The sequence below is a fragment of the Setaria viridis genome, chromosome 7, assembly GCF_005286985.2.
Source record: "Setaria viridis chromosome 7, Setaria_viridis_v4.0, whole genome shotgun sequence".
In the NCBI taxonomy this organism is placed as follows: Eukaryota; Viridiplantae; Streptophyta; class Magnoliopsida; order Poales; family Poaceae; genus Setaria; species Setaria viridis.
In genome coordinates, this window is record NC_048269.2 from 770,004 (window position 1) to 794,249 (window position 24,246).

Genomic DNA, 24,246 nt, shown 5'->3' on the forward strand with positions numbered 1-24,246 from the left:
TATTACCTCAGTGTTATGTTTCGATTAAAAAAATCTAATTCTTAACTTGTGACAAATTAACTAAATGAACCCTCGGTTGAGTTTATCATGACGCTATCCTCAAAGTGAGGTTGGTTGAGGTAGGATGTCGGACTTTCTATTTCTTCGAAAATGTATTTTCAGCTATGAACTTAATAAACCCGTTCCAAATGCTAATGTTAGTTAGGTTGGTTTTATTACATATAATCATGACGCCATCCTCAAAGTGAGGTTGGTTGAGGTAGGATGTCGGGCTTTCTATTTCTTCGAAAATGTTGAGGAGATACTTAGAATTTTCAGCTATGAACTTAATAAACCCGTTCCAAATGCTAATGTTAGTTAGGTTGGTTTTGTTACATATAATCATTCATTTCGGATTCTCCTGTCCAAAACCGTGAATATATAATCGCATTGACCGAGTAGTCAACATGGCAGTCCTACAATAGAAAAGACACTTGTTAAGTAGGAGTAGTAAGTATGTACTGGTAATTTAATCAGATGGTGAGCCCGGTTACTTTGACCTGCAGTGCAATGCAAATGACTCCTAGCGGAGCAGTAACTGGTGCAACCTTGGTCTGGGACAGCAGCCGGTTTGCGATTGCAAGCGGAACACGGGAATTTGCTGCCTCTCTTGCCTGTGACGTCGTCTTCCTTGCTTGTTGTTCCTTGCTTTTCCGGGGTCGGTCCACGGCGACCTCCCTTCCCGGTCAGGGATCCTTCCTCGTCTTCCTCCTCCCCCCACGCGGCTACCAACCCCGACCGAACTTTGCCTTCGTCCCTCTCTCTCTCTCTCTCTCTCTCTCTCTCTACCACCTCCGTCTGATTCGGGCCTGCCGCAGCCCAACTCCTGCTGACTTCAACATCCCCCGTCATTCGCGCCATGATTATTCCTCTTTCTCCCTTCCTGAGAGCTACTACTTGTTGCTGATCCCCTCCCCTCCCTTCCCTTCCCTTCCAGGCCAGCATCTCCCAACCCAACCTCCTCTGCTCTTCCCCTCAATTCAATCCTCAACCGAGCCAAGAGGAGGAGGCGGGCATTAATTTGGCCCCTTCTTCTTGCCAGGGACCAAGACAAGCTTAATCTAGCAGGCATTAATGGCGTCGATCCGCCGGCCGCACTCGCCGGCCAAGCAGCACCTGCTCCGCCACCACCACCCCTTCGCCTCCTCCTCCCCGCCATCCTCCCCTCTCCGCCACTCCTCCACCTCCTCCTCATCCCCAAGAAACCACCACCACCACCTCGCCGCCGCTGGCTACCCGCACCCCTTCCTCTTCTTCTCCCGCCGCCCGCTCCCGCGCTTCGCCGCCTTCTTCCTCCTCGGCTCCTTCCTCGGCCTCCTCCACTTCCTCTCCCACCTGCCCCACACCCCGCACATCCAACCCACCGTTTCCCCCAACAATCCCGCCGTCACCACCGACTTCCCCATCGTCCGCCTGCAGGACGACGACGACACCAACACCAACAGGAAGAAGCTGCTCATCGTCGTCACGCCCACGCGCGCCCGCGCCGCGCAGGCATACTACCTCAGCCGGATGGGCCAGACGCTGCGCCTCGTCGACCCGCCCGTGCTCTGGGTCGTCGTCGAGGCAGGCAAGCCCACGCCCGAGGCCGCCGCCGCGCTGCGACGCACCGCCGTCATGCACCGGTACGTCGGGTGCTGCGATAAGCTCAACGCCTCCGACTCCTCCTCCATCGACCTCCGCCCGCACCAGATGAATGCAGCGCTCGAGCTCGTCGAGAACCACCGACTCGACGGCATCGTCTACTTCGCCCACGAGGAGGGCGTCTACTCCCTAGAACTCTTCCAACGCCTGCGCCAAATCAGGTACTGCCCGCCCCCATTCGATTCAGCTTTGCGTCCTTCACCAGATTCAGGCATTCAGCCATCCTTTAGTTTGGTGAATCATTTCGTTTGGTACAGACCCGTACATCTCTAATTGTTCAAGGGTATGTCATTTGCAATTGCTCTTGTCAGACAAGATTGTAGTAATTCTTTCGGATGCCAAAGCAGGCAGCCTGTTTGGTATCACCTAGTTCTAGGGAAAGAATCAAAAGATCCTTCCTTTTGCTGTTATGCTGTCTGAATTGACTGAAAGGTTGAAACTTTAGCAAGTCCTTGCAAATACTACTGCTGCTGACTCCACTAAGGGCCTCAACAGTCTTACCATTTTTTCTTGTCCTAGTCTCCTAGATTCAGTAGCATCAATGTTTTGCTTTGTAGGAGCTCATTGGTACAATAGTTCATCCTATTTAATACTGTTCAGCTCAACAAAATTGTTTTTAAAAGCCTGACAAGCAAAAATTAGGCCCGGAGCATCAAAATATAGTAATATTCTGCGTTACTGAAAAAATTGGACTCTGCATATAAATCAGGCTTTTGACTTATTGCAAATCTTGTGATGATTAGGAGGTTTGGCACATGGCCTGTTCCAGTGATCTCTGAAGACAGAAAGGATGGTGTGGTGCTGGAGGGCCCTGTGTGCAAGCAGAATCAAGTGGTTGGATGGCATACAAGTGAGGATAGCAGCAAGCTCCGTAGATTTCATGTTGCTATGTCGGGTTTCGCATTCAATAGCACCATGCTCTGGGATCCCAAGCTGAGGTCCCATTTGGCCTGGAATTCAATTCGGCATCAGGACACGGTGAAAGAAGGTTTCCAAGTAAGTTGCCTGTTTCTTTTTTCTTCTTTCTTTTTTATATTCTGACTCCTGAGTTAGTACCATATATACAATGTTCTTATGCTTTTGGAGGCTACCCTTAATTCATTTTCTGAACAAGCTATGTAGAAAATTGATCTACGTTGTCTCTTCCCTAGTATTATAGAATCCTGGATATGTTAAATTGCATGAAAGTAAAAGGCTGCAGTGGAATAAAATAAGACTAACAAATAGCTGTCCAGTGATCAAACACATGATGATCACCAAATGGAAGACCTATCTGTTCCCTTGTTTGTACTTTGTTTCTAATGCATTTCTGTTGTAGTATCACGGCTGAGATGGTTGTTACTTTGCAGGGAACCACGTTTGTAGAGCAACTAGTGGAGGATGAAAGCCAGATGGAAGGCATACCTGCTGACTGCTCTCATATAATGAACTGGCATGTGCCATTTGGATCTGAGAATCTTGCCTATCCTAAAGGATGGCGAGTTGGGACGAATCTGGATGTGATTATTCCTCTTAAATAATACCACCAGCTATGTTCATCAAAGCACTAACTCCTTTGACAGGTTTGTTTGTACCTTCCAGAAATCTGCTTTGGTTCTCCACACATGGATGGGTTCTTAGTTGTTACCCATTTCTTTCATGCTTCAACTTCATGCTAGCATATACACAAAAGGGTTATTCGGTTCCCTTTCATTTGTCTTTAGTATTTCAGTGAGATCAGCTCCACAAAATCACAGAAAGTGTGGTATCTCCCACACAACTATATTAAATCAATTGACTTTTGATTGCGACACATTTCAACTTTTGATGATCTGCCCTTGAGCCCATAAGGTTTATTACAGTCAGCTTTTACTTTCTATACCCTCTTTGTTAGGTTCAAAACATTTGTGTCATATCACCTGTGCTTTTCGTTTTTGTAATTGAAAGTGCTTGCTAGATTACCTCTACCCTTTTGGTAATATAATTCAGACCATTTCAGAAGCATCAAATTATGCGTTGCAGATTTGCTAACCTGATTGATTGGCACGTGGTCCAAATTTTTATTTGTTTGCATTCACCATTGCTATCCTTTCCACCGCTGAATAAGTTAATATCAAATTTAATATTCATTTTTACCTCAGCTAATTATTGCTATTGTTTTTCAGGCATATACTGTAGAATTAAAAGCCATGAAGCTTTGGCTTGAGTAGTGCAGAGGAATCCCATGTTTGACTACATTTGGGAAGCAGCTCTTGGAAAGAGGAGGCTTCAGTTTTGCGCAACCTAATGCGGAACTTCTGCTGCTATAGTCAAACTTTTGGGAGATATTTTGTAGGGTGAAAATTAGTGCAGCATCAGCAAAGAAGCCAGCAATCTCGCTGCAAAGCTGTGCATTGTATATGTACATGTTTGTTGTATTCATTTTTTGAGTTCACAAGCCAAAAGGCGACATATACAAAGTTTTAAATCTTCTGCATAGTTTCAGATTATTTTAGGAGTTTCAGTTAAAGCATGAGTCACTTTATCAAAAATTCTGAATTTCTTGTTCTTGTGATGTGCTCCGTAAAAAGTGCTGAATTTCTTGTTATTTTGTGATGATCAGTAAAAGTTAGTATTGTAGCAGATAATAAGCTCCCGTGTTTCTGAGCATCAGAAATGCATTTTGTATTATTTTTTAGTTCAAAACCCAAAAGATATATTTACAAAAGTTTAAATCTTCTGCATATTACTTCAGAAGTTTAATATTTAATAAAAGTGTCTTTTTTATGGGCAAGTACGGATATTTTCTTCTGTTGAGATGAGTAATGATGTAAAATTCATTAGCCGTACACAAATTATAGGCTGTGGTAATTTCAGATTCAGAACATGAATATAAGCAACACAGCTACATTTGACTGCAACTCTCTGTACAACCCTACTGAAGGCAGGTTTCGGGGCTGCAAAAGTCAAAAATAGTGTTGAGATGTTTGGTTCGTGTACAAGTCCAACTCTCGAAGGTAGTAAGGTAGTAAAATAATGAGGATGTCACCAAAATGCTCTGGCCGAACACAAATGAATGATCAAGGACTTAGAAAGGACAGGAATTAACAATGAAGAAAAATTATCATGACAAACTGCATCCTGTCAAAAAAATTGGTATGTGTAACAGCTGACTTGCACAGCTGTGCTGACAGAATGTTGCCGATCATACATTGCAATCAAATCTATCCAGCACAGTCACGAGGTCTAACTCATATTACAAGTTGTCTCATACAAGATTCCTCATCTAAACCCTCAAGCTATAAGCTCAAACCTCAGGCTCTCCAATCAGCGTATCGTCAAACCTTGCATCGCTTGTGTTCCCTCTTCAGTGACTTTGTTAGCTTGGATTATGTTGATAGCACTGGCGATGTTTCCCTGGATCACAGTTTTCAGAAGAAAACTCAATCAGGAACACAATAAACGTAAACAGGTCAATAAACCAGAGTAGGCTCTCTAGATAACATGCGTAGATCAAGTTGCAAATTTGATGTGAATCAAGAGGTTACCCTCCAAACTCCCAGTTTTGTGCGCAGACCCTGCCACTGTGGCATCCCAAATATCCTCTCAGTATGCCGACTGAAATTTGCACAGAAGACCGCAAATTAACCAAAATAATAACATAACGTCCTATGATGAACAGAAGAAACCTTGATTCAGAACTAAAATATCAAGACGATCTGCAAAAGTTTTAGCAAAGTGAATACCTGACGATGACAGTCTGGTTAAGCTGATCAACCTTGCAATCCAATATCTTGAATGCAATTGCTTTCACAATCCATTGCTCCACCTCATCATCATTGATCTAACAAAGCATTCTCAAAGTCAATTGAAGACACAGCAAGGTCAATTAAAGTTATTTGATCGAATGAACAGTAAATAAGACAGACAATTTACCTGAAGTGCTTCAGTGATTGCTGAATAAGGTACTTTGCCAGAGCAACGGCTGCTCAAATCGAGCAAAGACATGAGGCGCATTTTGGTTATGCACTCCTCGTGAACCAGACCTGTCGATTGATCATCAAAACAAAGAAATGAAGCCAAGATGTATGGCATACTTGAATTTGCAAGGGAAAAAATCATTAGTACTGGTTCAGCAGGAGAACATACCATAATCTTTCAGCAAGGCAGAGTTTGTAGTCTGAAACTCTATATAGGAATCAAGCCTCTTAGTAAGGAATATCTTTAGAAGTTCATAAACTAACTGATATTTTTCGTCCTTCTCAAGCTGTGAAACAGCTGCCATGTTGAGCAAGTCACACTGCAAATACAAAAAATTTCCCATCAACCCAGCACACTGATCAGAAGTACAAAAGCCGGTAAAGGATTTTATAATGTGGCCACCATATTCATAGCTGTCAAGATTAAAATTTGCAACAACTCAGATAATTCAGAGTTATTGTTGACATATAAGATGTAAAGGAACATTATGGAAGAGTAATGGAAGGATTTGACAACATAAATGATTAAAGAAAAATACAACTTGTAAATCTACACCTACGTCAAATCTGCCAATTCATAATCACACAAGTTTGGGCTGGAGTAGATACTGAGAGAACAATCGCTGTTTATATGTAAGCTGGATAACTTTAAAGCATTTTTTGTCGGTACGACTAATGCTGGCAAGTTAATACCAAATTCGACAATCTGATCAGACAAATTTACATTTGGATAAATGATACAAGAACAGGATGTTATATTGCAATTCTAGAAGTGAGGCACTAATGAACAGCTGAGGAAAAAAGGACATCCTTCTTAGGCACTATATATCCCCTGAATTTCTTCTCATAGAATTGAAAATTACAGAGGCATAGCTGGAGCAATCAAGCACCTGAAAAAGGTTAGAAGATTTGACAAATTCAATGATTGCTGCAACAGCCTCTTCCTTTGCATCACCAATTGTAGCAGAGTCATCATCTGATCCCTTGAAAGTGGCGAGGTACTTGTTGAGAAAGTTGAAGTACTCCTTGGCCATGCTGTCCATGGGGGCAAAAAAGGGTCAAATTGTATCAGTGCAAAACCTCGCCGGATAAGTAATGAACGAAAGGAACTTGATGGTAAGCAGCAAGCGCCACGCACGCCTCACCCCTTGTGGTCTTTGAGGATCCTGGCGATGGCAAGGTACAGCTCCCTCTGCTCTGAATTTCCAATTCCCCACTCACTGACAAAGCTGTTGATGTTCTTGAATGACGGGATGATGTAGTCGGCAGCCTTTCCAGCTGTGGCGAGCTCGAGAGCCTTCTTGTAAACAAATGCTTTGCCATAGGCGCTCGGGAGCAGGTTGTACAAGCTGAACAGACTACATGTATACATTGGGAACAACATTGTAATTTGTAAGCGAACCTAGCATCCAAGAAACAAAATAGCTCAATTGATAGAATGGTTTGCTAGTTGTTGTTGCTTACACTTTGAGGCGCAGCGCTGGCTTGTCGTCGGGCTGCTGGGTGAGCTTGGTGCAGATGAGGTCGGTGATCTGCAGCGCCTGGTCCTCCGACTCGGCCTTGGTGACGACGCTGCAGATGACGGAGAGGATGCACTCGAGATCTGCAAAAGCCGAGTTGAAGGCTCAATTCCCCATCCCGGAGCAACCAAATCAAATCCTCAATTGGAAGAGAAAGAGAAAAGGGAAGGTGCCTTTGTCCGGGACGCGCGACGGGCAGGTGAGGAGGAGGTCGGCGGAGGCGAGCATGAGGGAGGCCATGTCGAGCCAGCACCCCGCGAGGATGTGCTCCTGCGCCTCGAGGCAGAGGCGGGTGACCTCGGGGTCGGCGACCTCCGGGCCCGCGTCGGCCCAGGCCAGCTCGGCGGTGAAGCGCACCACCGCCAGCATGGGCTCCTCCTCCGTCGTGTTCACGATCGTCGCCATCTTGTTGCTCCTTCGCTGCGCGTGAGCCGGAGCTGCCGCCGCCGTCGCCGCCGGAGAGGGGAAGGGGGGAGGAGACGGGTGCGAGACTGCGAGGGTTCTCCACTCAGTCACCCAACCTCTCAACACTCGAGCCGTTGGATCAACAATCCACGGCCCAAAGTATACTCCCATGCAAACTCCGAAGGTACCTTTTTCGCAGCTGTGTAAATTACTAATTGCACACAAAAAAATGTCTCGATGATTCAAATTCAAACAAAGGATAGCAAATTTAGTCAATACCTCTAATACCTCTAATAATAATAATACCAAGCACATTTATCATTGGTTAGCGGAGGCCACGCATCATCTTAATCTTAAACCCTCAGTCTCCAAAATAAAACTGAAAAGCTCGTTTCAACGTCGTGTCTAAGATCATTCCCTAGGTGGAGTACTCTTTTAGTTTTAGGGAAGCTTGAGAGTTTGTCAATTTAAATTTTATTACGATTTATGTATGGAGAAATTCGCAAAATTACTTAACCATTATTCACATACCATAGACGGAGGCCATGGTTGAGTTTAGACAATTTCGCAATGGCATGTTAAGAATCATTCCAAATACAAAATGTAGAGTGGGAACACAACAAGACGGTCCTAGTAGTGGATCAGTGCCTAAAGGCTGCAATACACGAGTCAGATTTGTACAGTGGTCCATTTGAAAAAATGAATCCACGTGCATGTGTTGTTTCAAAGTGGTTAGTTGTGGCAAGTTTGATGTTATCAGTAGCTCTGCATTATTTCGTGTAGGAAGAATGCATTATTTCCATCTTGCCAGCCGTTTCTAAACTCTGCTGTAAGTCTGAATTAAAGATTGCTTCAGTATATTCTTTCAGAAAAGGAGGCAAGCCAGGCCACAAAATTCAATGCACCATTTTCTCATGTGAACCCTAATATCCACTCAAATCATGTTAACTAGAAAAAAAATCATCTCAACGTTGATCCTGACAAGCCATTCTTCTTTCTACATTACATCTGGCTGGGAATGCCACTCTTTTCTTCTTTTACTGTAACAATAATAATCGGACTAGAACACAATTTAACCAATAAATCTTCGCAAACGAAGAAACAAAAAAGGAGTAAGACATCATATTATTGGTTCTGTAAACTGAATGCACTCTCCAGGACACAAATCTGGAGAGTTGCGACGGTGGAGGGAACCCGTGGCTCCTATTTAAGGTGTTGGGCTGGAGAAAGTTCTCAATCTTCAGCCGTGCCATGGCCGTGAGCTGGGGCTTCAGTATCAACAGCATGATCGGCAGCCAACCTTTCTTCCAGCACCCTCTCACCACGCTCCCTGTAATATTTAATTGAATCAGTGAGCCTTAAACTGGTAATATTTCTTTTTGAGATGTCATAGCTCTCAAATTTTCAGTCTCACAGCACCTTAGTTTTATTTTTTTAGAGGAGCACCATATAGCTTTATTGAAGACACAAGTAACTGGTTTATGCCATAGTTTAACACTACTGTTCTGATACTAGCTTAAGTTGAATTATAAATTTAATACCATCTACAGGTATCACTCTCAGTCTTAAAGTATTACTACCATTATAATCATGGAAAGGTGTGAGCAACAAGTTCGACTGATATGCACAACCACCCCCACCTAACTAAAGGAGAACCTATATACCTTCTTCTTGACGCCTTGGTAGGATCTGAAACTGGGAGAGCAACTTCGGAAGTCCTAGACCTTGCACACAGCATCCTATCAAACAGATTGGCGACAGGGTCCGTCACTGGTCTGCAAGGGGGAAATGGAGGCGATGTTGTCAAAAGTGGTATCAATAGTGAGTACATGCTGATGCAGAAGGAAGATTGAAAGTTTACCGCATGGCTGCTGGGAACAAACTGGGGAAGGAGAAGTCATCACTTGGATCACCCTTAAGTCCAGTCAGGGGGTTCCTTTGGAAGTATCTCAGGTAAAGCCAACTAACATACATCCCAGACACCAAAGTTGGTAGGAAGTTGATGGAATCAGGCACGATGAAGGCCATGATGCTTGAGAAACATACAACAAAGAATGGCATCCACTGCAGTAACAAGATATAAGATAACTCAGTATCAACAAACTTGCTGAAGAAGTATACCATTACAATAGTATAATAGGCACAGAAATGGCGATAGAGTCATCAATTAATGTACCTTTGCTTTTATTTTCCAGAAAAAGCACATGGGGAGCTCAAGGTTTGGTAAGAGCTGCTTCAGGGCCACAAGAAAGCCAGCAAGGCAACCATGGAAACCAGAAAGTGGTGTGACACTGTACAACATGGCGTAGCAAGGTCAGGTAATGTACCATATTTCAGACAGTAATTTTTATTTCGTAGACAGTACTATGTTACTGTGTAACCCATTAACTGGCATAATGCAAAAATAACAACAGTTCTAGTGTGTGATCAATGTGTCCAAAGAATAATTGAAAAGATGAGTAGCTGTGTGATATCAGCTCGTGTAATCTGTATTTCTTACAATAGACTGAACTATTAAGTGTAGTGCATATCTAATACCAAGAATAGACTGAATGGTGGCCTGAAACTTACAGGAAGCTCTCCTTTCCTGTGACATAGTAGAGTCCAATCGCAATGCAGAATGCAAGGATGCCACATATGGAGTTGACCAAAATAATGAACTTCAAGAACTCCTTGCGGCCCCATACTGGTTCGATGTCCTTTCCGCAGAAGAGAAGACCAAGAGAACTGCCAATAGCCTGTAAAAGGCAGGGTTTTTCTGGTTACCATAAGGCATAGACCAAAGAAAAGGATCCTAATTTAAGCTGTTGAGTAATGTCAGTCACTCTCCCTTTCTTTCTACTTTCTTCTTATCATGATAAGGTAACAAACATCACCGGTGATAATAGTTGCAAATTGCAATGTGATAAATGAATTTCAACAGTACACACAATTTTGCTTGAGCTGTAATGTTTGATTTGCAATGGTATAGGAAAAGTACTCAAGGCAGGACAAGCATTTCACAGCCATGATATCCAAATTTCCAATCAAACAGAGCAGAGTAATGCAATTTGGAAGAAATTGAGCTCACCCCTGGAAGAACTTGTTCGATGTACCCAGCCGTGAAGACAGTCCATACATACGGAATTGTCCTGCAAGACGTCCGAACAAGCTTAGAAACGTAGTACTTCACTGCGAGAAAAGCTGTTTCTTTGCGGTGTCGTGGATCCAGGCAAGTACTACGTACTTTGAGGGGATGATAGCGAGGTAGTTAAGCGACGAGGGGAGGAGCTGGAGCAGGACGTATCCGCCGATGAGCACGACGACGAGGCCCTTGCAGGTGCGGGTGAACTCCTTGCCGGGGACCTGCAAGAAACAGCAAGCGTCAGCAGGCATGCGGAAGTTGCAGTAATGCAGCAAAGACACGCAGATCTGAATCCCGCGAGCACCCAGCGAGAGTCAGACAATGATGCGAGGGAAAACAAGTAGAAGGCTTGGTCATGGCGATGCTTCCTCAACCCAGGTCAACGCCGCGAGCTCCCCCCAGATCCCCCAAAACTATCCCACCAGATCTCGCGGCTCCGGTCGGTGAGAAGAGCAGTTGGTAGAACAGGGTGAAGCCCCAGATCTCCGGGCTGGGAGAAGCTATCAACTCGAGATCCAATCGCCAGAATGGCAGACTCCGGATTCGGGTGGCCCGGCTGGTAAGCTCGATAGGCAACGAGCCAGCGAGCGAGCAAGCAAGCAAGAAGAGCAAGAAGGACAGGCAAAGGAAGGAATCGGCGCTTACGACGGCGGGCGGCGCTCCGGCCTGTTCTTCCCCAGCGGCCGGAGCCGTGGCCGTCGGCTCCTGCAGTGGCTGGCTCTCCATCATCACTGTTCCTCCTCTGCAGAAGGCTGGAGATCTCCCGCTCCCCGGCTACCAATCTCTCGCTGCCTAGTTTGGTGGAGACGTGGAGTGGTGGCAATAAGAAAGGAGAGGGAAGGGGGAGGGTTGTTGGGGGTCACTCCACCACTCCGCTCCGGTCAACCCAACCCAGCTGCTTCCTCCCTCCTCAAAGCTTCCCTTGTCTTCCTCCGCGTCGCTCGGCTCGTGTGCTCAGCCAGTACCGGAAAGCGAGCGAGCGAGGGAGGAGAAGCGACCGTCCGTCCTCCGTCCTAACCTCATCGCGTCCATTTCGCTAACCTCCCTCCCTTGATTTTTTTATGTGGGCCCGCACCACCATTAATCAACTACCCATATCTTAGGGCACCCGTAATGGTATATATAGAACATAGATTAGTTCTCCAGCACGTATACCAACATTTTGTAAGTCCCATCTTTTCGAAAGTACTTTATCAATTGTTATTTTCTTCTTGCTTAGACCCTACTTCTTAGTAATCCCATATCTCTTCCTATCTCTCTCTCCACTAGTCCTCATCTTCCCCAACCTCCCTCTCATCTCTCCCCGTTCCCGTCCAAGCTGGTGCTCCACCTCCCCATGTCGGCGTCCGCGTCCTTCCTCCACGCATCAGCGGCCCGGCGATCGTGCCTTGCAGCTCCCTGCGTGAGCACCTGGAGGACACCACCGCACCACACCCCACCCCAACCTTGCCCCGCGCATGGCAACCCAGCGGCCGCGCGCCACCCTTCCCGCGCTAGCAGGCCAGCGGCCATGCCTCGCTGCTTCTCGCGCTGGCGTCTCGCGTCCATTCCTCATCCTCCCCGTGTGCGCCAGCGGCCTGGTGGTCGCGCCTCCACATCCCCATGCCGCTGCTCGATATTCACGCCCTCGCCACTCCTTGCGCCACCGCCGGCGACTCATTAGTCCCGCGCTGCCGGTCGCGCCAAGGGCAGTTGACTAGAGCGGCGAAGGAGTGAAGAGATGGGCCAGAACACAAGGTAGAAGGAGCACAAAGGGAGAAAAGAAGCTGAGCACATGGCGAGGCCTGCTTAGCATGGGGACGCGTGCTATCGGCTCTTGCCAGCTGTAGCGGCAGCTTCTTATCTCTTCTCACTTCTCTCTCCTACGTGGAGGTCTTGTAGAGAGACTAACGGCCCATTGCGGGTGCCCTTACTTTTTTGCCCCCAACCAAGTCAAACAGAGCAACCACTGCTAGAGCGCCCATTATTTTTCTTTGGAGCAAAACAGGCGAAGTTTAAATTTTTCAACTTTATGTAACAAATACAGATCCAAGAAATCGCATGGCAGAACTACAACAACTCGATATCTTATCTTACAACTATTATTGAATTAAAAGAAGAAGAATCATAGATAAACTTTCAGTTCTAATATCTTAATGTATCATAGTATGTTTTCTAATTCAGAAAATGAAATATTTCCAATATCTATGATAGTGGTTTTGCAAATGCAATTATGGTCCATTTCCACCTTTCCTCAAAATGGTATTTTTTGCTAGCCTTTCCCTAATTCCTTTTTTTTCTTTAGGATGTTGCTTATATATGTTGGTGATATGCCTAAGACGCAAAAATAACAATTCAGATTGAAGGCCCAAAGGATATTGATCCATGAGCGATTAGGGTACTAATGGGCCTACAAGGTGGAAGCCTATTAGCACGCTCTATATATATGTAGGAGGGGCTGGGGGCGCCACCAACCATCTCGCCAAACCCTAGTCGCCCCTCCCCACTCGGCCTACACCCGAAACCTTAGCCGGGCGCATGGTGTTAGCACACTAGCGCACGACGTTCCATCCCTGCACATGTGGACTCCGTGGAGGCGCTGCTACTGTTGCTGCTGTGCTGATCGGTTATGACGGCGTGAGGTTGCTGCTGGGATGAGGACGTGGAGATCGGTTCGTGGGACGAGATCGACTACTTGCCCTACACTGACGCGTGACTACGTTGGATTGGCTCTGCTCCAACTTTTCTTCCGCTGCGCTGCGCGTCTAGCGATAACGATCCATGACCCCTTTACTCGCAAGTTTCCTAGGTATGCGGTAGATGTAATGCTAGAGTAGCCTACTTGTTTCCCTTCAGTGGCATCAGATCCGTCTTGCGTAGTTTTTGTCTAGATCTTGCACATATAGGTGATATGTGATGGTAGTAGATGTGATCTATTATGGTTAAGTTCATGTAATGGATCTTTTGATGCACGGCTTGATTAGATCAATTGGTCATAAGGGGATGGAATAAGTTTGAGTAGATTGAATTATGTGACAAAAAAGATTAGTTCGTGCTCCTTCTTTGTTCTGCGTGTGACTTGTCCCCACTGGTTGGAATCACCATCGAGGCTAGTCATGTGCGCAGTCAGTAGATTGAGCCAACAGATTAAGGTCATGTATTGTTGTCTTCTCATATACACTTGTCGCACTAATCAATATGATTGATTTAGTGGAAATTGAAACATTCTGAATGGCTCAGAAATTGGGTTGATGTGATCAATCCGATGAGATTTCCATAGCAATTTCATAGATGCGGGATCACCATTGCTATCTGCTATAGTGATATCCTCATAGTGTTTCGGTAGAAGATGTTCTACGCTTAACTTGTTTTTGCAGGGTATGATGTGAATGGTATGACCTCAATGTCATGTGATGATCTCTGTGTAATATTTGTGCAGCCTGCGTTGCTGCAAGTTAACACAATCGGGTTGAGGTTGTTCCATTATTGTATAACAACCTGCATGTCGACTTGTGATGCTTGATCCCTCATATAATTTATTTATCAGCTATTAGATGTAGTAGCTCTAATATTCATGGAGGCCTTTTCAAGCATGGTGGCGATGGTGATCACCACAAGACAGGTGGCATGGCGATGGAGATCATGGTGGAACCATGGAGATGGAGACCACTATAATTCCAAAGGCCATACTATTCACAATATAATATGATTATATGCCTATGCTGTTTACTTTCCTGTCTTACTATTCTTTTTATGCTTTACATGTGGTGGATGTTTTTGTCATGATAGAATAGCTTCCCTCAGAAAAGTTGATTTTTTGATGCCTTTTACTAATAGCTGCAACTATAAAATTTTTATCGTTGTATGGTAAATTTGCCAAAGCAAAGTACCACCATCTATCACTATGAATAGGGTGGATGTTGGATATCTACAAGCATAGTATTGGTTTACTTAGCAAAGCTATCAAAACGGTTTTGGGCTTTATGGCATGGAGTTGGGAGCCGGGGCATTGGATGTCACCCAACAAACAAGAGTCATATAGAGATATGATTAACAAATAGTTGTTTACCTATGTCACTAAGTTTCTAGCAGTGAAGCCAAAGGTCACTAGGATTTTAGTGAATATGGATCTTTGACCACTATATGTCGTTAGAGGGAAGACGATATTGATATAGTGGAAGTATCTTTTATTAAATTGGTTAATATAAAATTGTACATAACTTAGTGCTAAAACTTTGCATTTTTATCCTATGTTGTAGATCATGTTTGTTATTAACAATTCCGATTTTAATTTGCAATCTATGCTTGAGAAGGAAAAGCTCAATGGAGCTAACTTTATTGATTGGTACCGCAACCTAAGAATTGTTTTCAGGCAAGAGAAAATGGAGTATGTTCTTGAGCAACCATACCCAGATGATGCCCTTGCTGATGCCAATGCTGCAGCCCGTAGAGCTTATCAGAAGCAATGTGATGATGCACTCAACTGTCTCATGCTTGCCACCATGTTCCCTGATCTGCAGAAGCAGTATGAGCATGTGGATGCTCACACTATGATTGAGGGGCTGCGTGGAATATTTGAGAACCAAGTTAGGGCTGAGAGGTACAACATCTCAAAGTCCTTGTTTGCGTGCAAGCTGGCGGAGGGTAGCTCGGTTAGTCCTTATGTGATCAAGATAATTGGTTACATTGAGACTCTGGACAAACTTGGTTTTGAACTCAAGGATCACCTGGCTATAGACATCATTCTTCAGTTGCTCCCGACGAGCTATAAGCCGTTCATTCTGAACTATCAGATGAATGGCATGGAGAAAATATTACTTGAGTTGCATGGCATGCTGAAGATAGCTAAGGAAAGCATTAAGAAAAATCTCACTCATGTGATGATGGTTCAGAAGGAGAACAAAAAAAGGAAGCGTTGGACGCCTCCCAAAGGCAAAGGCAAGGGAAAGGTCGTTCCCAATGAGCCACCAAGCTCTAAGCCTAAGTGAAAGGGCAAATCTAGCCCTTCTCTTGATGATGAATGCTTCCACTGTCACCTCAAGGGACATTGGTCTAGAAATTGCAAAAAGTACTTGGAGGATAAGAAGAAGAAGAGAAGTGGACTTCTACTTCAGGTATAAATGTTATAGAAATTAATATTGCTACATCTTTTAGTGAATCTTGGATATTTGATACTGGATCGATGATTCACACTTCTAAATTATTGCAAGGACTAAGTAAGACTTGAAGGTTAGCAAGAGGCGAGCTGGATATTCGTGTCGGCAATGGAGCAAAGGTCGCGGTCATAGCAGTCGGCACTTACCAGTTGTCGTTACCCTCAGGATTAGTTTTGGAATTGAATAATTGTTATTGCATTCCTTGAACATTATCTCTTCTTCATGTTTGGAAGAAGTTAATGGGTATGAGATTGTAATAAAGAACAAACATTGTTCAATTTATTATAATGATATTTTCTATGCTCATTGTCCATTAGTGAATGGATTATATGTTCTTGATCTTGAGAATAAATGTGTTTGTAACATTATGTTGGCGCTAGAAATCGGTCAACCGAATCCCCAGCGTCTGACACACGACCCGGGAGAATCTGCTTAACTCCTGTTCGGGTGATTGCCCTAGTGCGGTTCGCGCGGCGTGCCAGCCAATCTGACCTGTTGATTGGCAAGGAAGAATACGTGTCAGATCCAGAAGTCGCGATCGGCTAAATTTCTGATCTCGAGAGAGCTTATCAGCGAATCGGCCGATTTGCCGTAATAAAGAAATCGGCTATGAAGCAGCCGATTACTGTAGCAGTGTAGACAAAAAACTACTGGAGTAATCAACACAATGCTATAGCAACAACACCAGGAATAGATCTAATCGGCTATGTGTAAAATAAGTAAATTAAATAGCAAAATATAAGGAAAGCCGAAACTGCCGATTCCTAGCTGGATAACTGGTGATAAAACTAGAAAAACAGGTAAAACCTATGATTTTAGTAAATATCGATAACTAGTGAATAAATCTAAATGAAACAACAGCGATGCGCCCGAAGTTAAAGCTTAGAATTTACTCGGTAAACGGAACTTACAAGATCGGCCGGAGGTCAAGTTGATGCAGCCCCGCCAACCCGTACGAACTCGTGAAAAAGAAGAAAGTATTTGGCGAAGTCGCCTGCTTGAAAGTAAGTACGAGGAAATAGTAACTTGTTGTATTGAGTTTGTTGATGATTACAGATCTACAAAGGTAGCTATTTATAGCCCCGTACAGACAACTCCTTATCTGACTAGAACTCTATCCCTAATTCAAATAGAAAACGAATATTTACAGGTATGATTCGTACTAGGTTGGTTATTATACACTTTATGGGCTGATTTCCTCTTCATCTTCCTGCTCCCTTCCAAGCCCATACCGGCCCAATTACTCCAACCTCCTAATCGGCCGATTTCTTATCGGCAAAGGGTAACCGATCGGGAACCTGGCGCGTCCGATCCAAACCCCAAGGGTTAAGCGAGGCAGAATTCCTAAAGATCCATCGGCCGATCCTGTACTGTAGCATCGGCCGATCCTGGACTGTAGCACCAACCAACCAATCTCTAACTGTAGCGCACTTCGGCCAATTTCCACCTGTCACCCCTGTATTCTACTGTACCTTCCCATTTCTTCTTCTCCTGACGCCGATTTTGCTTGCGACGAAATCTGGCGTCAACACATGCCCCCCAGTTTCAGAGTAAAACGTAGTCTTTACTTCGAAATTCTTTTCAACTTCCCCTCCGAAACAACCGCAATGAAAATATCCTTCCGTTTCGCGGTCTTCAACCTGATGATTGCAATCTTTTCGAAACGGGCGCCCACGACAACCACTACTCCCGAAAAACTTGAAACGCCGGCGCGGTAAAAATTCCATTTTTACCCCTCCTTAGGCGCCCTTTAAATATCAGTTCACCCTGCTCTTCCTTTTCGAGCTCACGTCCTTCTTCCTCAGCGCGCGCGAGCCTTCTTCTTCCTCCAGTGCTTTCCCTTAGTTCCAAAGCTTTCTAGCGCCATCTTCCCGTCGCTTTTCCTCCTCCCCTCCAATGGCGGCACCTTCAGGCAACTCACCCGCACGCGATGTTCCAGAAATGGCACCTTCGGCGGAAGTAGCGACAGTGATAGCTCCATCATCGGAAGAAGGAGCTTCATCGGAGATCCCAATGGCGATCCCGATAGCGGCCTCATCCTCCGCAGCTGCACCGGCGGTTACGCCGACTACAAGAAACTTCATCCCAGAGGTTATTACCGAATCCTTCCTCTATCGGCAATATATTTACTTTAGATCTATTTCTTACTTTTCGCACCCCCTTTCCCTTTTTAGGTGGTTAGACATCGCATTACTATCCATCTTACAGGAAATCCCGGTCTTGTCTGTCTCGGACCCATGGGGAACCCAGATCCAACCGAGCTCATCAATTTGGAAACCCATAGAATCCCCTTCAAACAATCCACCATGGACCTGGATCACTGGCTAGGCACCTTTAGGTCTTGGCCGAATGAAACCCCTGGTTGGAGGGAGTGGTACCAACGGATAGCCGAACCGAAGAGGGTCCAATGGGATGAACTCAAAATCGGCCAATGCATCAACCTTTCTCTGTCCCAGATGGAGCGAAATGAGCCATTGGTGATAGCAGCCTCTTACTTTTGATCTGATGCCCTCAATGCATTCTTGTTTGGACATGGACCTATGACCCCCACACTGGCCGATGTGGTTCTGCTGACCGGCCTAGACATCTCCTCCCCGGACACACCTTTCCGCCTTTTAACCGCAACATCACATCGGCTGGACACGAGGGGAATCGGCGGGTGGAAAGGATTTTTCAGATGCAACAAAAGGGCCGGGTCGGTTGAGAACAGGGAGCACACGGCCTTTTTGATGATGTGGTTGGAAAAACACTTCTTTTGTGGGAGAGCAGCCGGTCCTTCAACCAATACCCAGGCCTTAGCTGAAGCACTGTCAATAGGAACTCCTGTTCCTCTCAGAAAACACTTGCTAGGAGCGGCATACCACATGCTTCATCAAATCGGCATCAAACTTTCTAAGGGGGAGCCGATTGGAAATCCAGGCGGACCCTGGTGGTTTATTAATTTGTGGTTGAACCTGTATATGAGCAAGATCTCCCAGCAGAGGGTGGAACACATGACGTTCCCCAATATCGAATCGGCAGAAGATCCCACTGCTCGTCGCCGATGCACATCTTTTGGTGAAGCGGCATCGGCCTTCCCCGGTTGCCTGTACTCTGCTACGAAAGTGGCCGAGTACTTCCGATGCTTTTACAACGGCTTCAATGAAGATGCAACCGTCTGGTTTCCTTATCAACGAGACGACCCAATCTTCGAACTCCCAACTTGCTTTGACTCGACCACTGGCCGATTCGACGAGGAGCTCACCGATGAGTTAATTAAACCGGGAATCCTGCCAGCCAACTTCTTCTCAGGGAAAGATGCTCCTACATATGAGTTCTACAATCCCTCTGCTGCAGCACGTCAACTCGGCATGGGTCAGCTGCCGATTCAAGTGTACTTTGCTGGCCGAGCCAAGTTCAGAGATGGGCTTACAACAGGTCTGGACTACAGTCGGCTGCGAGACCGGATCCCAGACTCCACCACCATTGACTTGAACAACTGGATAGTAGCTCCCTTCGCTGTCCAGCCTTTCAAGCTTTGGTGGGCCGAATGGAAACAATTCCTTTTCTGCAACTCCGCATCGGCATACTGCAATCTCCTGGACCCAACCAACATCGACCCGAACGCCGAGGTATTTTTCCTTAGCCGATTTTTACTCTTTTTCTTTTTTCAACGCGGTCGAATACTAATATTTTGCTATTTCTTCAGTCTGAGAATCGTGTCCCCCCAACACACAGCCGGAGTGGTCGGCTAATAGAAGATCATCATCCATACACCACCTACCCTCTCATCGGCTATGATGCCCCGTCCGTGGACGTGATTGCTGGCCGATCGAAGCAAGCACAGAAAAAGGTCACCAAGAAGACCAGTCGCCGAGTCCGGGCCCGTATAGAGTCGGCGGATCCTCCCATGCTCGTATCGGCAGAGACTTCGGCCGCACCACCCCCTCAAGCTACCAGAGAGATCGACACTCAAGTCGTCGCGCAAGCTGGGGCAGCCGCCGCATCACTGCTGTTAGAGGCCGCGCAGGTAAACTTATGTTTAACCCTTCCGATTGTTGTTTCGATATTAATCCCTCTTTTCTTAGACTGCACAGGTTACCCCTATGGACACACAACAATCGGCAGCAACCCAATCGGCCATCGACGCGTCCCCGCTTCCATCCGTTGAGGTATAACACTATTTCACCGATTCCCCTAGTATTTGAATAATGTGCTTATTCAACCTTCTGACACAGGTCATCGGCACGCCAAGCGCCCCTCAACCACTGGTCCCTTCTCGGGAAGCTGGTCCAAGCACAACACCAATCATCGTGGAGTCTTCTTCCTCTGATGAACCCATGGCACCAGCCCCCGAACCGAGGATAACGGCTTCTCAAATGCAGCTCGAGGAAATTCGATTCAAAGAGGTAGGAAATCTTTCAACTTTATTTAGCCGATTTGCTATTACCATCAGCCGATTTATTTTTCTTCTTTACTATTTCCAGGAACAGGACACCCCTGACAACAACCTCTTCTCTTTCGCGGTCGCCCTGTCTGACGACGAAGAAGTCGCCTCTCGCCAGGTCACCTTGAGCTCCATCCCCGATGACGTCCGAGCCAAGCTTACCAGCATCCGATCCCTTCTTCAAGGTGACATCGGCCGATTGGTAGAAGATGCCTCGCCGATTCGGCAACTTTTTGGTGACGTCAGCGGACGAGTGCCAGAAGAAGCGGAGGAAGCCTTGGCGCCGGCCGCATACATCGAGTCGATGAGGATCCCGGTCTTCAGAGCCCTTCGTGACATGGCCGATCGCGCCAAGTTGGCCAAGACTCGTGAAGAAGAGGATGCGTACAAACGTCAGGCTCAAGAGGTGCACCAACGTATTCATTTTCTGGAGGACTCCCGCCCGGGGATCGTCGGCGAGATAGACCGCCTCAAACGCCGAAGGGCAGAGCTCGCCAAGGAGATGGAGCAGGTGACCAAGGCAATCAGTGCCGAAGAGAAGAGGCTCCAAGAACTCCCTTCCGTCATCGCCGATCTAAAATAGGAGAGGCAGCATTTGGCCCATGAAGCCCTAAAACTCCACCGCAGTGCATCAGAAGTCCCCGGATCGATGGATGATGACCAACGGATTTGGGACTCTGCCGATCAGATCCGGCGTCGGGCGATTGCGGCTATCGATGCCCTTCTGGGTAATCTGTAAAAGCACTGACTATTTTTTACGAACCTTTAATAACTGCTTTGACCGTCCTTCGTGACGCCTCTTTTATTTATTACCTTTCCCACTTCCGACGGGACGCACCTTTACGCCTCTTTTTCTTATAAATGCCGGCCTAGACCCTCCTTCCGAGAGTACCAGTTTGGCTCGGCTTTGTTTTCTCAACCTGCTCTCGTCAGCGCGACCTTCAGTTATGTCTTCATCATCTTCTTCTTCCTCTGTCAACCAGGTGAAAATCTGGCCTTGATCCTTCTTCTGTTATTTAACTCTTTTGAAGGGGATCACCTTTTTAATCGTCCTTTTCTCCAGCCACGGCGTCTTTGCCCCAAACTTGAACGCGCCATCGAGCTCATGCACTCTGGTGAACCGTTGTCGTCAGAGGACAAGGATTTAATCAGGGCTCATCATGACGAACTTCAAGAACATGTCCCTGCTGACATCCGTCGGATCTGGGACTTTCTGGACGGCAACGCCCGCCGGCGACCTCAAGCCGACCGAAGTCATCCGCTTCCTCCACGAGTCGCCATTGAAGATGCGGCGGCAGGAACTTCGCGCCCGGCCATGGACCGGAGCCACCCTCTCCCCCGTCAAGTCGAAGCGGAGGCTTCAATGAAAGAGACAGAAGAAGAGTACATCCGTCGTATGATAGAGTTAGGTCGGGCTGAGAGAGAGCGTAAGAAAAAGAATGGTGAGGCTTCAATGAGAGAGATGGACGAAGAGTACGTCCGTCTTATGATAGAATTAGGTCGGGCTGAGAGAGAGCGTAAGAAGAAGAATGGTTAATTATTTTTTGTTCTAAGGGCGACTTGTACCTTGTCGGCCGTGTAACCCACCGTCCGTACCAAATGAATACATCGGCCGATTTGGACGATTACATGTTTTTTTTCTAGACGAACCGTTTTGTATCGGCTGTGTACTGTTGTTTTGTGGTCAATCCTTTATGCTCCGACCCATATACTAGGGTAGTATCTTTTCAGGTACCTTCCGTTCAGAGCCCTAGTAAACTCTTCTCCCTCGATTGTTTCTAAAATATAAGCATTTCCTGGAGCACATCTGCCGATTTTATACGGCCCTTCCCATGTAGGGGACCATTTTCCGAATTTAGGATCTTTCGACCCAATCGGCAATACTAACTTCCAAACCAGGTCCCCTGGGGAGAATTGTTTGACTTTGACCTTCTTATCGTACCACCTGGCCACTTTCTTCTTGTTTTCCTCAATGCTTATCAAAGCTCTCAATCGCTGGCCAGCCAAGTCATCAAGTTCCCTTTTCATGAGTGACGAGTAGTCGTCGGCCGTTAGCTGGTCTTGGAGCGAAATGCGCCTCGACCCCGCCCTTGACTCCCACGGTAGTACTGCATCATGACCGTACACCAACTGATAAGGGGATAACTTGGTGGCCCCATGGCAAGCCATCCTGTACGCCCATAGGGCTTCAGTTAAACATAGGTGCTATTTCTTCGCCTGCTTCTCTATTTTCCTTTTGATTAACTTAATTATCCCTTTGTTGGAGGATTCGGCCTGGCCGTTAGCTTGGGCGTAATATGGAGAGGAGTTTAACAATTTGATTCCCATATCGGCTGTGAATTCCTCGAATTCCCCTGATGTGAACATTGTTCCCTGATCGGTTGTAATAGTCTGGGGAATGCCGAATCGGTAGACGATATGGTCTCTCACGAAGTCGGCCATGGTAGCTGATGTCACGGCTCTTAACGGAATTGCTTCCACCCATTTGGTAAAGTAATCGGTAGCCACAAGAATAAATTTGTGCCCTTTGCTTGATGGAGGGTAAATTTGGCCGATAAGGTCTATTCCCCATCCTCTGAACGGCCATGGCTTGATAATGGGATTCATGGCCGATGCGGGCACACGTTGGACATTCCCGAACTTCTGACAATCCTGGCATCCCTTATAATATTTGAAGCAATCTTCGAGGATCGTTGGCCAGTAATACCCATTATTCCTAATCATCCATTTCATCTTATGTGCCGATTGGTGTGCTCCACATACCCCTTCATGGATTTCTCCCATTAGAGTCTTAGCCTCCTCTGTTCCCAGACACTTGAGTAGGACGCCTTCAATTGTTCGGTAGAATAAGTCGTCTTCAAGAAGTACGTATTTGGTGGCATGGAAACGCACTCGTCGATCCACTTTCTTAGACGGATCTTTCAGGTAGTCGGCAATTTCTCTTCGCCAGTCATCGGCCGCGAGTTCCAGAGCCATAGCGCCTAGAATTGGCCGATATCCAGATGCGTGCTGGGCGAGTTTGTTGGCATCTTCGTTGTGATCCCTTGGGATGTGCTCGATTACCGCCGATTTAAACTCTTTTAAGAGCTGCAAGCAGTCTTCGTAATAAATTCTCAATACATCATCCTTGCATTCGGATCTCCCCGTTAATTGATCCATAATAAGCATGGAATCTCCAAAGACTTCAACAGAATCGGCCTTGACTTCTCTTAGTAGTTGCAATCCCTTCAATACAGCCCGGTACTCTGCTTGATTATTAGTGGTGGTTGCTTCTATCGGTAGAGAAAAATCATAACTTGCCCCCCGAGGCGATATGAGAACGATGCCGATTCCTGATCCGACTCCACATGATGATCCGTCAAAGTATAAAGTCCAAGGTACCGGTTCCACGAAGGTGGTCTCTGGTCCGCAGTGTTGGGCGACGAAATCGGCCATGACCTGACCCTTGACGGCTTTCGCCGACTCATACCGTAGGTCAAACTCTGACAAAGCTAAGATCCATTTGCCGATTCGTCCTTTCAAGATCGGCAGTGACAGCATGTATTTGACCACGTCATCTTTGCATACGACCACACATTCCGCCGACAGTAAATAGTGCCTGAGCTTGGTGCATGAGAAGTATAGACATAGGCACAACCGCTCCACTGGAGGATATCTTGTTTCGGCGTCCAGAAGTCTTCTACTGACATAATAAATTACTCGTTCCTTTCCTTCGAACTCCTGGACTAGGGCCGACCCAATAGCTTTTTCATCGGCTGATAAGTATAATTTAAATGGCTTACCAGTTTGAGGAGGGACCAATACCGGTGGTGAGACCAAGTACTGCTTGATATCTTCCAGTGCCTTGCGCTGCTCCTCCCCCCATATGAATTCCTAGTCGGGCTTCAACTTTAATAGTGGTGTGAAAGCCTGGATCCGCCCAGATAGATTAGATATGAATCTTCTGATGAAATTCACCTTGCCGATTAAAGACTGCAATTCAGTCTTATTCTGTGGGGCCACGACTTTGTTGATA

The 24,246-nt window shown here is 46.1% G+C and overlaps 4 protein-coding genes across 4 annotated transcripts; 2 read left to right on the plus strand and 2 right to left on the minus strand.

Moving 5' to 3' along the window:
• The first annotated feature begins 673 nt into the window (after positions 1 to 673).
• Positions 674 to 4,249, plus strand: LOC117863461 (probable glucuronosyltransferase Os04g0103100). Its single transcript, XM_034747166.2, has 4 exons — positions 674 to 1,844; positions 2,427 to 2,679; positions 3,033 to 3,245; positions 3,828 to 4,249. Exons 1-3 carry the CDS (start codon positions 1,114 to 1,116, stop codon positions 3,201 to 3,203), a joined length of 1,155 nt encoding a protein of 384 aa, XP_034603057.1. The 5' UTR covers positions 674 to 1,113; the 3' UTR covers positions 3,204 to 3,245; positions 3,828 to 4,249.
• A 496-nt stretch (positions 4,250 to 4,745) lies between these two features.
• LOC117863460 (uncharacterized) lies at positions 4,746 to 7,667 on the minus strand. The gene is made up of 9 exons (XM_034747164.2): positions 7,315 to 7,667; positions 7,086 to 7,224; positions 6,767 to 6,979; positions 6,512 to 6,656; positions 5,791 to 5,941; positions 5,578 to 5,687; positions 5,388 to 5,485; positions 5,190 to 5,259; positions 4,746 to 5,058 (listed from the first exon to the last, which is right to left on the minus strand). The coding sequence occupies exons 1-9, from the start codon at positions 7,544 to 7,546 to the stop codon at positions 4,969 to 4,971; spliced, it is 1,248 nt and encodes a 415-aa protein (XP_034603055.1). The 5' UTR covers positions 7,547 to 7,667; the 3' UTR covers positions 4,746 to 4,968.
• A 796-nt stretch (positions 7,668 to 8,463) lies between these two features.
• LOC117863462 (rhomboid-like protein 19) lies at positions 8,464 to 11,685 on the minus strand. The gene is made up of 8 exons (XM_034747167.2): positions 11,316 to 11,685; positions 10,773 to 10,891; positions 10,617 to 10,677; positions 10,118 to 10,284; positions 9,723 to 9,837; positions 9,408 to 9,610; positions 9,211 to 9,321; positions 8,464 to 8,876 (listed from the first exon to the last, which is right to left on the minus strand). Exons 1-8 carry the CDS (start codon positions 11,397 to 11,399, stop codon positions 8,780 to 8,782), a joined length of 957 nt encoding a protein of 318 aa, XP_034603058.1. The 5' UTR covers positions 11,400 to 11,685; the 3' UTR covers positions 8,464 to 8,779.
• A 3,346-nt stretch (positions 11,686 to 15,031) lies between these two features.
• LOC140223309 (uncharacterized) lies at positions 15,032 to 15,637 on the plus strand. Its single transcript, XM_072294953.1, has one exon. The coding sequence runs from the start codon at positions 15,032 to 15,034 to the stop codon at positions 15,635 to 15,637; it is 606 nt and encodes a 201-aa protein (XP_072151054.1).
• Positions 15,638 to 24,246: the final 8,609 nt, after the last annotated feature.

Coding starts and splice junctions, on each gene's coding strand:
- LOC117863461 (XM_034747166.2), top strand. CDS start 1,114: ATGGCGTCGATCCGCCGGCCGCACTCGCCGGCCAAGCAGCACCTGCTC. Junction 1,845..2,426: donor CAACGCCTGCGCCAAATCAG/GTACTGCCCGCC, acceptor TGTGATGATTAG/GAGGTTTGGCACATGGCCTG. Junction 2,680..3,032: donor CGGTGAAAGAAGGTTTCCAA/GTAAGTTGCCTG, acceptor GTTACTTTGCAG/GGAACCACGTTTGTAGAGCA.
- LOC140223309 (XM_072294953.1), top strand. CDS start 15,032: ATGGAGTATGTTCTTGAGCAACCATACCCAGATGATGCCCTTGCTGAT.
- LOC117863462 (XM_034747167.2), bottom strand. CDS start 11,399: ATGATGGAGAGCCAGCCACTGCAGGAGCCGACGGCCACGGCTCCGGCC. Junction 10,678..10,772: donor CTCGCTATCATCCCCTCAAA/GTACGTAGTACT, acceptor GACGTCTTGCAG/GACAATTCCGTATGTATGGA. Junction 9,322..9,407: donor TTGTTCCCAGCAGCCATGCG/GTAAACTTTCAA, acceptor TCCCCCTTGCAG/ACCAGTGACGGACCCTGTCG.
- LOC117863460 (XM_034747164.2), bottom strand. CDS start 7,546: ATGGCGACGATCGTGAACACGACGGAGGAGGAGCCCATGCTGGCGGTG. Junction 7,225..7,314: donor GTCGCGCGTCCCGGACAAAG/GCACCTTCCCTT, acceptor CGGCTTTTGCAG/ATCTCGAGTGCATCCTCTCC. Junction 6,980..7,085: donor CCAGCGCTGCGCCTCAAAGT/GTAAGCAACAAC, acceptor GTATACATGTAG/TCTGTTCAGCTTGTACAACC.